Source organism: Typha angustifolia, chromosome 8 (assembly GCF_048772165.1).
Source record: "Typha angustifolia cultivar Huaian chromosome 8, ASM4877216v1, whole genome shotgun sequence".
In the NCBI taxonomy this organism is placed as follows: domain Eukaryota; kingdom Viridiplantae; phylum Streptophyta; class Magnoliopsida; order Poales; family Typhaceae; genus Typha; species Typha angustifolia.
The window spans coordinates 4501594-4513835 of record NC_133246.1 but is presented as its reverse complement, the minus strand read 5'-3'; the positions used below and the strand labels follow the sequence as shown (position 1 = coordinate 4513835).

At 37.1% G+C, this 12242-nt stretch overlaps 1 protein-coding gene across 1 annotated transcript; it reads left to right on the top strand.

Annotated features, from left to right (window-relative positions):
• Positions 1-4456: 4456 nt before the first annotated feature.
• On the top strand, positions 4457-10828 carry LOC140764777 (probable glycosyltransferase STELLO2). The gene is made up of 3 exons (XM_073103523.1): positions 4457-6431; positions 9882-10008; positions 10104-10828. The coding sequence occupies exons 1-3, from the start codon at positions 4708-4710 to the stop codon at positions 10578-10580; spliced, it is 2328 nt and encodes a 775-aa protein (XP_072959624.1). The 5' UTR covers positions 4457-4707; the 3' UTR covers positions 10581-10828.
• The last annotated feature ends 1414 nt before the right edge of the window (positions 10829-12242 follow it).

The following is a 12242-nucleotide window of genomic DNA, read 5'->3' as shown; positions in this document are numbered from 1 at the left end:
AACTGCTTATCTATAATAGTAATAAAATGTCATAGATTATGAAGTACAGGATTTCATATATGTCAAGTTTAGTATTACGCTAATTTTGTCAGTTCAACGCGTTGTCTCGGACTGGGATTCTTATGAATTGAAATGATTCTTTATATACATATTTCTAAATCCCTTTCATTATAGATCACTTTCATTATAGATCACTTCAAGTGAAAATGATCTATAAAGGCTTATTCACACAATCTGCTTTCTCCTGATAGCACCATTGGTCATCCCCAACTGACCCAAAAGAACCCAAATGGGAGAAACTAAGAAATCCAACACAAGAACAAGCAACTGCAGCAGAGATCAAACCATAGTCACCAAATAAAAAAACGCCACTGAAACCCAGAAAAGGGACTGCAAGATGGAAATTTTACAAGAATAGAGAGGCCAAACTCCATTAAAGCTCTCACCTTTGCCATTTTCTCGTGTAACAGAGGAGATAAAAAGAGGGAGAGGAGAGAGGTTATGAGTTAAAACGTTGAGGGATTTTTTTTACTCTTTTTCTTTTCAAATATTTCTATTAAGAACTGTTCTATAGACAATAATATTTCAGACAAAATTTGTATTAGTTTTAGAATAAATTTAAAGAGTAGTAGTTTGGTCAAAAAGTCTTACCAATACTATAGACTATATTTTTTTTTTGTAAATTAAGACTAATTCACCATAACAACTCAAAAGACTAAAAAAAATAGTATGTTAATTTTGTCTCGTAATTTAAAAAGGACCACAAGGATTCTATAATAGATGATGCTTCACATGGTGGCTTCCAGGGTTGTCCTAAAAGAAAATTAACACGTAGGCTTGTAGACTAAAACAATTCAGTTCCTTTGTTCTTGTAAACTATTATAGATTGAGTTCCTACTGACTTATTCAACCTATATATTAAATATATAGTACTAACTTTTTTATTTGATTTATAATTAATCTACATGCTCAAATATATCCCTATTAATTTTTAACAAAATATTTATAACTAATTATTATTAAAACATATTTAAATGAATAAAATATTGTTTTTTTTGAAATTTTAGAGCGTCAAATATTTATCAACAACTTTTATCTTGTACAAGAGATTTTCTTCTTATATTATAATATTGTGTAAAATATTAGATATCTTTTAACTATTTAAATAAGATAAATAATTTAATAAAAACTATTAATTTTTCACTCATAATCGAACGATTGAGATTAAATGACACTAAATAAAATTAATAAGAAGTACCATTCACTTTTCTAAATTGTAAAGGTAAATTGGTTATATTTTATTTCTTTCTCTTAGCTATCTATTTCTTATAAAAAATAATAATAATAATAAATTAAGAAAACAGTTATAAGGATAAATAATAAGAAAATGCTTAAATTTAAATTGCTTTACTGATTAATCTAGTCACATATATAAATATCTTATCTACCATTTAATTTATTAACAGATAGAAATTATTATTAATAACCAGTTAGTTAGTATCGAATCATTGCTCAATAAATAATCTCTAAGGACAAAATGGTCTTAACCTAATTATAATATTTCAAAGATATTTAGTGATGAATATGTATAAATCTAAACAATTTATGGAGTCATTAAGCTCAGGCTCATGGTGAGGATTGGTATCTCAAAAGAAAACTTGACATGAGATTTTGAATACTTAATTACCTTTTATTCTGGCGCATTAATTATGCTATCATTAGAACTAATTACATGCTTAAAATATGTCTCTGATGCCATATTAATATAGCCAGTCGTTAGGCGTTTGGGAAGACCTATCATGCTTTAAGAATTTCCTTTCCAACCATAGGGAAAATTACATTCTTTTTGCACTATAGTGTCGGTAAATTATATAATTTAGAACTATTTTAAGTAATTTATACAGACGCAAAATTGTCATTGGTTAATCTAAGTTTATTTTTTAATTAGTTCGGTTTAACTTGAAAGTTGGCAATAATATAAAAATTCTTTTTAAAAATAGAAGTTGATAAAGATACAAGAGCATTTGAGTAATGTAAGTGGTTTTGCACTTTGCAAATTACTCTATTTTTATTTTTCATTTTTTTTAATTGCATAAACATCCAATTTATAATGTTTTCTGCCTAATTTATCTTTGCCCTATTGTTGGGTATAGAAATAGACATTTGCCTTCCATTTATCGCTGAGTTGTTCTTCTTTTTCTTTTTTTTTTCAAAAAAAAATCCGTAGACTGATTCATATTATTAGTTTCAAATCAAACAATTCTCAGTACATGAGAAAGAAAAGGGAGATAGGTTAAAACCTTTAAAATAAGCCCTTCACTTGAATATAGTGCAAACTAAACTACAATAAACGCAAAGTACCAAATATTAAGAACAAGCACTCAAGCATAATAAAAAAAGAGAAGATGAGCAATGCTCCAGAAACAAGCCTCCTGCTTAGTCGACTGCGGCTGTACTACAAGTATAATAGCATGAGTCTTGATAGACTGAGGACTCAACAAAGGAGCAAACACAGATAGGATTCTAGGCTTACTAGTGATGAAATCTAGCGATCGTAACAAAATCACATGATGACTCTATTTTAGCAACCTGTGAAACCAAGAATAACATAGATAACGAAATAGCAAAAAAGACAATAGCGAGAGGATGAGAGTGAAAATCTGCCACATGCATCCACAAAATTGAGAAATTAATTTTCAAAACCACAAGACGACGGTGACAAAGCAAAAAAGAGGAGGTGAAGCGAATGCGGTCAAGCAAGGGCGATTGCGACTTAGAGCCAAAACCATGGGCAAAAACCATGGAAAGCAAAATCCACAACAACTGGCACAGATGACGGTGACATGGAAGTAGGGCACGCAAGGTCCACCACAGCTAGCAATGCCAGCGTCACAGAGGGTCAAGGAGCAAACTGAGTCAAGACCATGGCCCTTGGTGCTCGACGCAGACAACAGAGTTGCCGAAAACTGAGGAGAGGACAGCGATGAGATGGACGGCGGCATCAGCTATGATGGAGTTGCTAGGCAAATGGCAGATGGCGGATGGTGGATGACGTCTTTGAGGGGAAGGGGAGAGGTAGCGACAGTCAGTGCACGACAACGTCAAGAGGAGGAACGTCGGACTATTAGGAGGAGAGAAGAAGAAAGAGGGGAAAGGAGGAAGAAAAGTGCTCTGAGCTAGGGGAGGGAAGAGGAAAGCCTCGCCGGCGGTGGCGAGAGAGAAAACCCTACTAAGAGGGAAGGAAAGAGTCTCCGTGCCAACCCTAGATTAGGGCCGGTGCAACGTCGGTTTATTCTTTTCTAGAAGAAAAAAAGTACATTTCCTCAATTAAGATAATATATTTCGTAAACAATAATATATAAAATGTTACTTTTTTTTTCTTTATCTTTCTAGCATTATATTTAAATAAACCTATTATATCGTTTTCACAAATCACATACAAGCTTGTATGCGTGCTAATCTAGTCTTTTTAATTTGATGTCATACTTAATATTACCTGACTTAAATTTGAACATACTAAATCCATAAATAATGCTCTAAATTCATAGAAAATGTTCTAATTTGTTGAAAATGCTCTAGTTTCATAGAAAATGTACTTAGTTCATGAAACTTGTACGAAGAGTACTTGGTACGAGGTAGAGTACAATTTCTATAATTTTTTTTCTTTTAAATGATGTAATACATTGCTAAAAAGGTGTATATATTCAATGTTAATTTTGGCCATAATTTTATTATTTGAATTTGAATTGATTTTACTTTAAATACATTTAAAAATTTATTCAATCATTTATACAAATATCTCTTATAAAGATATATATATAATTTAAATTTTAATTGATGTAAATGCATTGCCTATTCGATCCTTTATAAGTTCTTCGAATTCGGTCTAACCATTCATTGAAAAATAACACCTAACTTTTTTTTTATATAGATAGATATAGGCAACAGTGCTAGAGGGTAAAAATTAAAATTTTAAAAAGAAGATGTATTAGATTCCTAATATCTTATAAGTTAGATACATTTTAAATTCCATTTAAATCTTTAAAAAATAGTTTTGGCGAATAGGAACGAGTTTAGAGGTTCTGGGGTTGATAAGAATTATATAAACCGACGAAATAAGTATAATATCAGATAATTAAGAGGGTCAAATTATCATAAAAAAATAAAATAAAAGCATCATATAAAAGTGGACAAAAGTTCAGTGATTGACCTTTACTAATTAAAATGAATCGGGTCCGAACTAGATCCAGTATCCTATTCTCCTCAATCCCAAACGTGGGAAATGTGTTAATGGGCTTACAGTCGTCAAGTTATCGGGTTCCACTGCCACTCTGCCGCAGTCCGATAAGAATCTGGCTTCCGGAAGCAATAGAGGCAACTACCCTGACATGATAGTAAAAAAAGAATGCAACAAGTAGTCATCCAGCTTCCAATCTCTACTTCTTCTTCCTTCTCCATTAATACCAACGAGCTGGAGTAGATCACAATACTCAATAGTATTGGGGGGGCGATAAAAAAGAAAGAAAGCGAAACTTGAACTGAAAGCAAGAGAGTGAAAGAGAAATAGAGCTGGTCTCGTGTCGGCACTCACCAACCGCTACCACCCACTCCTTCAAATATAACCCAAAAAGAAAAACTCTCCCAATTCCATTTCACGGTTTCTCCGGCAGTCTAATTCCCCGTCCCCGTCGATTGCATCGCCGCAGAATGCTAGTCCAAGAACGCTCCGGCTCGAAGCCGTTGAGCCGCCTCTCTCCCCCGTCCTCTCCTCGTCCCGCCAATCGCCGCATCGGCAAGAGCCTCGATTTCTCCGCGTGGGCTTCGGAGAACGCGTACAAGATTGTGGCCGTATGTGTCCTCGCAGCCACCGTAGCCGCGCTATTCTTCCTCCGCAACGCGGGGGACACCGCCGCGCTGCTCTGCTTCGAGAAGTCCCAGTCCGCCGCCTCCGCCGCGGGGCGACGCATACCCTATCCCCAGATCTCGTGGTCCTCGGTCCCGCCGATCCGCCCGCTCGGGCCCTCCGCCGCTTCCCCCTACGCGTCGTTCCGCTCCGAGCGGTGGATCGTCGTCTCGGTGTCGTCGCCGCCCACCGACGAGCTCCGCGCCCTCGCGAGGATCAAAGGATGGCAGCTCCTGGCCGTGGGGAACTCACACACGCCGGCGGATTGGGCGCTCAAAGGCGCCGTCTTTCTCTCTCTGGAGCAGCAAGCGCAGCTCGGCTTCCGGTCCGTCGACTTCCTCCCCTACGCCTCCTATGTCCGTAAGACCGTCGGCTACCTCTTCGCCATCCAGCACGGCGCCAAGATCATCTTCGATGCCGACGACCGGGCGGAGGTTATCGCCGCCGATCTAGCTAAGCATTTCGACATAGACCTGGTGGGCGAGGCCACCGCCAAGAAGCACCCCGTCCTCCTCCAGTACAGCCACGCCGACCCCAACCGGACGGTCGTCAACCCTTACATCCATTTCGGTCAGCGGTCTGTGTGGCCGCGGGGTCTCCCGCTTGACCGCGTCGGCGATGTCGCCCACGAGGAGTTTTACACGGAGATCTTCAGCGGGCGGCAGTTCATACAGCAGGGGCTGTCGAATGGCCTGCCCGACGTTGACGCCGTCTTCTATTTCACCCGGAAGTCGTCGGGGATGGAATCGTTCGACATCCGGTTCGATGAGGATGCACCCAAAGTCGCCATGCCGCAAGGCATGATGGTGCCCGTGAATTCCTTTAACACCATCTTCCATTCGCAGGCGTTTTGGGGTCTCATGCTCCCTGTCTCAATCAGCTCGATGGCGTCGGATGTGATCAGAGGATACTGGGCACAGAGGATCCTATGGGAGATTGGCGGCTTTGTTGCTGTATATCCTCCGACCATCTATAGATTGGATAAGGCACAGGCCTCACCTTTCTCAGAAGAAAAAGATCTCCATGTTAACGTCGGGCGATTGATCAATTTCCTCGTTTCATGGAGATCTAACAAGCAGACGCTGTTTGAGCGGATACTGCATCTGAGCTACGCAATGGCGGAGGAAGGATTTTGGACGGAGAAGGATGTGGAGTTCACGGCTGCATGGCTGCAGGACTTGCTCGCTGTCGGGTATCAGCAGCCGAGGCTCATGTCATTGGAGCTTGACCGACCGAGGGCAACAATAGGGCATGGAGATAAGCAAGAGTTTATTCCTAAGAAGTTGCCATCGGTACACCTCGGGGTGGAGGAGACAGGGATGGTGAACTATGAAATAGGAAATCTAATAAGGTGGAGGAAGCACTTTGGGAATGTTGTGCTGATCATGCATTGCAGTGGGCCGGTGGATCGCACGGCATTGGAATGGAGGTTGCTCTATGGTAGGATATTCAAGACAGTGATCATTCTATCAGAACAGAGCAATGCGGAACTTGCTGTGGAGCGTGCCCAGTTGGTGCATGCATACAAGTAAGTGGCTTTTGGATTGATTTCCTTTATTCTCATTATCTTTGCTTTGGATACTGTTATACAATGATAAATTTGCTTGAAAATGCAACTAGAATCCTGCATCTAATTACTGATAACTTGTAATTTTGCATCAGCAAACTCTGCATATTGATGATCTTTTTTCTTTTCTTTGATTTGATTTGGTCAGGGTTCTGTGTCTTTTTTTGTGTGGTTCTGTCAGTTCATTCTTCATGGAGCCAAATGATTGCATATATTTGGCATAGTTTTTTAATCGTTACCAGTTATGCCACTCATTCGAAAGATTTCTATCTACAGAACTGTGTTTGTAGGCCTGTTAGATTTTGAGACTGATTTAAATATTTAATCATGGCATGCTTGTCGAATTTGTTTGTTGTGTGTACACACTGGATGAGAAAAAGTATTAAGGCCCGGTAGTCAGAAAGATGGAACCATATAGTATATGTCCAAGCAGAAGAGTTAATTGGTAGTTGCTAAGCATGACATCAGTAGGTGAATATGTTCATTGATACCAAAAGGTATGTCAACAAACTAGTCTGTCCCATTGTACTAGCATCCTCCGAAATATACTCTTCTCAGCATGATCCACAAAATGCCGCGAATTAAAGGCAAGAAAAGAAGGTACTGTTAGGTTTGTGCGTATGCATGGAATTATAACTACACAAGAGATGGAAGCACAAGAGCATTAATGCTAAATCATAACATATCTTGATGATGGTGAGAATGAAACGTTATCAAGGCTTGAAATGCATGATTTGCTTTATTTTTAAAAATCGAACCTGTGTTGGTTACGGTGAGAAAGGGACACGATGAAGGTTTGGCTAGAACAAACTGCAGAACTGATGGTTCGAAACTAGAAATGACAACAGAAAAGAATTACCTGATGACTACATGTTGCATCTCAAAGGTATCTAGTTCAAACAACTTGTCAACAGAGAAACTAGACTTATAAAGAGCAGTGGTATCTCATTTGCTTGCGTAGTTTTAATTCTTAATATTTGTTTGTGTTGCAAGAATTTACAAATAAGTATATTCTCCTTATTTCCATTTTCTTGTTCTTTTCTATTGTTCATGAATTGTTAAGAGAGGGTTTCTTTGATAATGATGAGATCTTTGATTACTAGTTTAGATATAGATATGAACTAAAATTCCTAGAGCCAATCTAAGGATAGAGTATAATTGGTCTTAGGCATTCACTTAGTCTTGAGGATCTGAATGCGTACTATTTCCTTATGTAATTTCTCTGATAAGTTATGCAAGTTATGATTGGATATGATCCTTTATTGCTTTGTTATTGAGCTCACATCTTAGCATTGATTCTTCCATCCACCTTATCTTCATATCGTGGAGTTCCAGTTATGCTATAGAATATTTCTTTTCTCTGACTTGCTATGATGGCTGTTCAAATTTTCATAATTAATCCTTTTGTTAGTTGGAATCCTTCCATTCTACCATCATGAGTTATACCCTACTACTTAATTAATACCTATGCCATTATAAACACCCCAAGAATATTTACCTGACAATCTTGAATGTGATGGATTCTGCTTAAATGTCCTACTAATCAAAATTCTGTCAAAATTTAAGAACAAATCTAAATGGGAAGTATAAAATTGCACAACAGGACATGTTTTAGCATGAACAAGAGTACATATGTCAATAGCCTAGGAACTTTGTTGCTTTCGAATATTGAACCTACATGTCACTTGAAGAGGTGATTGTTCCAAGTCAAAGAAAAATCTCTTCCATAGTGAAGATAGGCTGCGTAAATCTTTCTCTCAGATTTCTCATCTTGCTTTGTGCACTAAGAAGCCGTTTTTCCTATCTGTGTCACACTACAAATCACAAGATGAAGGTGAAGGAAAGAATTTATCTTTGATTCTGAAGATCATTATTCTGGGGGAAACTTTTATCTTGAGCTTCTTCTATGGAGGTGATTTACTATGAGGATTGCTACACACCTACAAGAGTTACTTGAAATGTTGGTATTTCAGCATACCATCTTTCTATAGCCTTGATAACTTCTTACAAGGATTATAACAAAAGGAACGGTTTATTTTAAGAAATTATTTAGGCCTCGACCATATGGAACCATTTCCTCTTTGGGACCCTGCCACATAAATAGAGTTTCAAAGGTGGAGATTCTACGCCATCTGGGAAATACTTTCCCTTCTACTGATGAAGAGATCTGCCTTCTAGAGGAACAAATGGAATTAACTAATTTGATTGGATACCGCTAGTGGATTGGTTTCCACTGTATTGGCTTGCCTAAATGTGTGTATTTTGAGCCTTGAGGGTGCGGAAAAATCTATTGTTCCTTTCCTTTGAAATTTGAAAAGCATCCCATTATCTCCTAGAGCATGTCACATGTTCCACCTTTTTTGTTGTCATCAAGTATGAATTCTATACTTTAATGTGAGATAAAAACATTATATATCTTAACCAATCTAGAAATTAAACTTTTCTTTTCCTATATTTATTGGCATGTGTCAAGCATGTGCTTATGATTTAATTCAACTCAAGCCAATACAAAGGGAGTGGATTTCAGGGAAGGGGAAGAGAAGAGCTTATGGAAGATATTTGTAAGATTTTTAATATACTGAGTCTTTTTGTGTGATTTCATCTCAATAGCATTTGTTGATCACCGTTGTTCTTGTTATAGGAGAATAAAATCTCTGAGTAAAGTTTGGGTTTCCTCTTTAGATGGGTGAGAAGATTTATTAGGTTACCTATTTGTCTGAGCAAAGCACTTTACCATTTTCTAAGCCTGCGGGTAAACACTAAACATAAGTATCAACTCCTTTTCAAACCATGATGCAGCCCATGTAATAACCTAATTACAGTCATGCAAGAGAATTTTTTATATCTTATTATCTGTTGCTATACCTAGGAGTGGAGTCTAGAGGGCTTCTCTCAGGAAGATGCTAGTTTTGGTTAGAATCTGGTGGAGAAAGAAAGTTCCAGTTCAAGGGTTTTAACACTATATTGATGCTCTGGCATATGAGCGAAGCAGTTGGATAGTCAAGGGAGCATGTCATGCATCATGTACTTATGTATCATTATGTAGAAATTTCAGAATTTTGAAGAATTGCTAAACAATGAAGGACAAAATAGCTAAATCAGGAAAAAGAAACAGAAAACTCTTCTAAGAAGGAAGGTGCAGTCATTTACATGAATAAACTGATCCAACTAGAGTGTGGTAATGTAATGGAAGATGTGATAGTTGATAACTCGATATAATTCAATGTGTGAAAACTTTCCGGGCCTTTGTTGATATTATTCAGTTATTCATGAAAATAACAGTTATCACACTCTAGTTGGATCAGTTATTGCAATCTTTTTAGAGAACAACACATCGATTGTATCACTATGGCAAAATGGGCTATTCTCTAAAATTTGAAGTTTTAAAAGTCCATTACTTTGTTGCTGCAGGTACTTGCCAAAGGTATTTGATCGGTTCACTGGTGCTGAAGGATTTCTATTCCTTCAAGATGATGTGATTCTCAATTATTGGAATCTCTTATCAGCTGACAAGACAAAGCTATGGATAACAAACAAGGTACGACTCCACACACTTGTAGTAACATTATCTTATAATATTTGACAGTTTTATTCCCATATCTATTGAACAAACTTTCACCTTTTTCTTTTCAGGTCACGGATTCCTGGATTACTGTTCCAATAGAAGGCAACAAACAAGAATGGTTTGTGAACCAAGGGAACATGGTTAAGAAGGTGGTCAGCAGTTTCCCCGTTCATTTCCAGGTCAGTTACAAAGAGAGCATCAGCGAAGATAAGATGATATTCTGCAGCAGCGAGTTATTCTATGTACCTGGACGATTTGTTAGCGACTTCAGTGACCTCGTTGGGATTGTTGGGGATCTAGGTATTCACCATAAAATTGCAGTGCCAATGTTTTTCCAGGCAATGGATTCACCACAAAATTTCGACTCGGATGCCCTTGCAAGAACTGTTTATAGGACAAAGCTTTCTGCAAATGATTCTCTCGCAACTATCTATACTGCTCAAGCACCAGCTGTCTTTCCATTGAAGGTGCAAAATGAAGTAGATTTCATTAAGCTTATCAGAATCATGGCCGTAGGAGACCCTCTTTTGATGGAATTGGTATGATTTATAGGTGAAATTTAATTTGGAACAGAGTCTACTCAACCACGATTTTGTTTGTTCCATCAGATGCCTCCCTTTTCGGGGGTGGCGATATTGCTGTAATTTCACTTCTTTTCTTTTCTTACTTTTTTTTTCCTTTTTCTGTTGTATGTTGTAAAATTCATTCTTAAGTAAGAGGGATTTTCTCATTTGTCTACCCATATTTTTCATTCTTAGAGTCAATGAACAAGTCTAATCTAAGATTATTTTTCAGCATAATTTCTAAACCTATGATGATGGTGAGACTGAGAATATCTTGTTTGTTTTAAGATGGACATGAATGAACTGTACTTTCTCTTGACAGATGCGAAAAATTTTCTTTGAAACAATTGCTGTTGGTCTGATATGGCTAAGTGCATATTTTTTCATTCAAACTTTACGAGATGTTTGGTCATGTTGTAGTCATTACGGTAGAAAATAATAGTCAGCTTAGCTCTTGCAATGTATTCTCGTTGGGAGATTTATGAGTCATGGAAGAAAGCACGACACGGATACAAATAATATCAGACAACAATCACATCTGGGCGAGATTTTGTCTCCATCTTGAGCAGGAGGTGGTTTGTGCCAGGGTGAAAACATATTGGACAACAATTAGATCCATATTTTGGGTTTTGATATGATCAGATATAATTTTTGGATTGAGAATATATCTTAATCGAATGTTAAATCATTTTTAAACTAAATATGATATTTCTTTTTGGAGACATTTAACATAAAGTATTAAGAGTTAAAAAAATAAACTTTTTAAATTCAAATAATATTAGCAAAATCAATGTTAAAAAATAATATAAAACTAAAATCTATAAACTAATAACAATATTAATATTCACCATTTAAATAACAAACTAAAAACTATAAATTAATTTAAAAATATGTCTTCAAGGAATATCTGCCCAGTATCAGTATTCGAGTTTTTTTATTTGTATCCGAGTCCGTATCCCAGTCAGGTAGAAAGATTTATTTGAATTCAATCCGAATCAAGTTGGATACCGAGTCAGCTTGGAGCTAATCTAGCCCATTTTCGCCCTTATATGTATGTTCACCCTTTAGATCTTTCTTTCTATGTTCATGTTTGTTGTATGTTAGCAACATTTTATAATAGTTCAAGAGCTCAAATGTTAGATATAAGCTTGACAAAGAGCTAATCTTTCCTAAATATAGAGACACTTTAGGCTCACTAAGCTTTCAGTTTAGGATTCAAGCCATGCGCGTGGTCGAACTATTACGTAAACCAAGAGCTAACATTCTCTAAATATAAAGACACTTTAGGCTTCGCCAACCTTTTAGTCACCTATGGGCTATTATTCTAAGTCATCGTACTGCTGAACTACTTCTCCAAGCGAATTGCACTATCGAGCCATCAACTGAGCCATAAGTCATCAAAGCACTAGAGCATCAAATAATTTTCTTTATAATAATTGTTTGAGATTGAAGTCAATTCTACAACCTCTTTAGTTGTAGGGAATGATACCTATCTTGTAGAAAGAATTGGTTGGTAGCAGCAAAAAGACTTATATAAAACTTTTGTGCTTGCTAATTCGTTAGAGCTATGTTTCCCTTGCTGTATTTTTGTTTGCCTTGAATTTGATAATTTGCTTTTCTTTGTGGTGCTGCTGTCTACTGTAG

What these genes read in the sequence shown, in the direction of transcription:
- LOC140764777 (XM_073103523.1), top strand. Translation starts at nt 4,708, where the DNA reads ATGCTAGTCCAAGAACGCTCCGGCTCGAAGCCGTTGAGCCGCCTCTCT. An exon ending in CAGTTGGTGCATGCATACAA is followed by an intron (nt 6,432 to 9,881) that starts GTAAGTGGCTTT and finishes TTGTTGCTGCAG; the next exon opens with GTACTTGCCAAAGGTATTTG. An exon ending in AGCTATGGATAACAAACAAG is followed by an intron (nt 10,009 to 10,103) that starts GTACGACTCCAC and finishes TTTTCTTTTCAG; the next exon opens with GTCACGGATTCCTGGATTAC.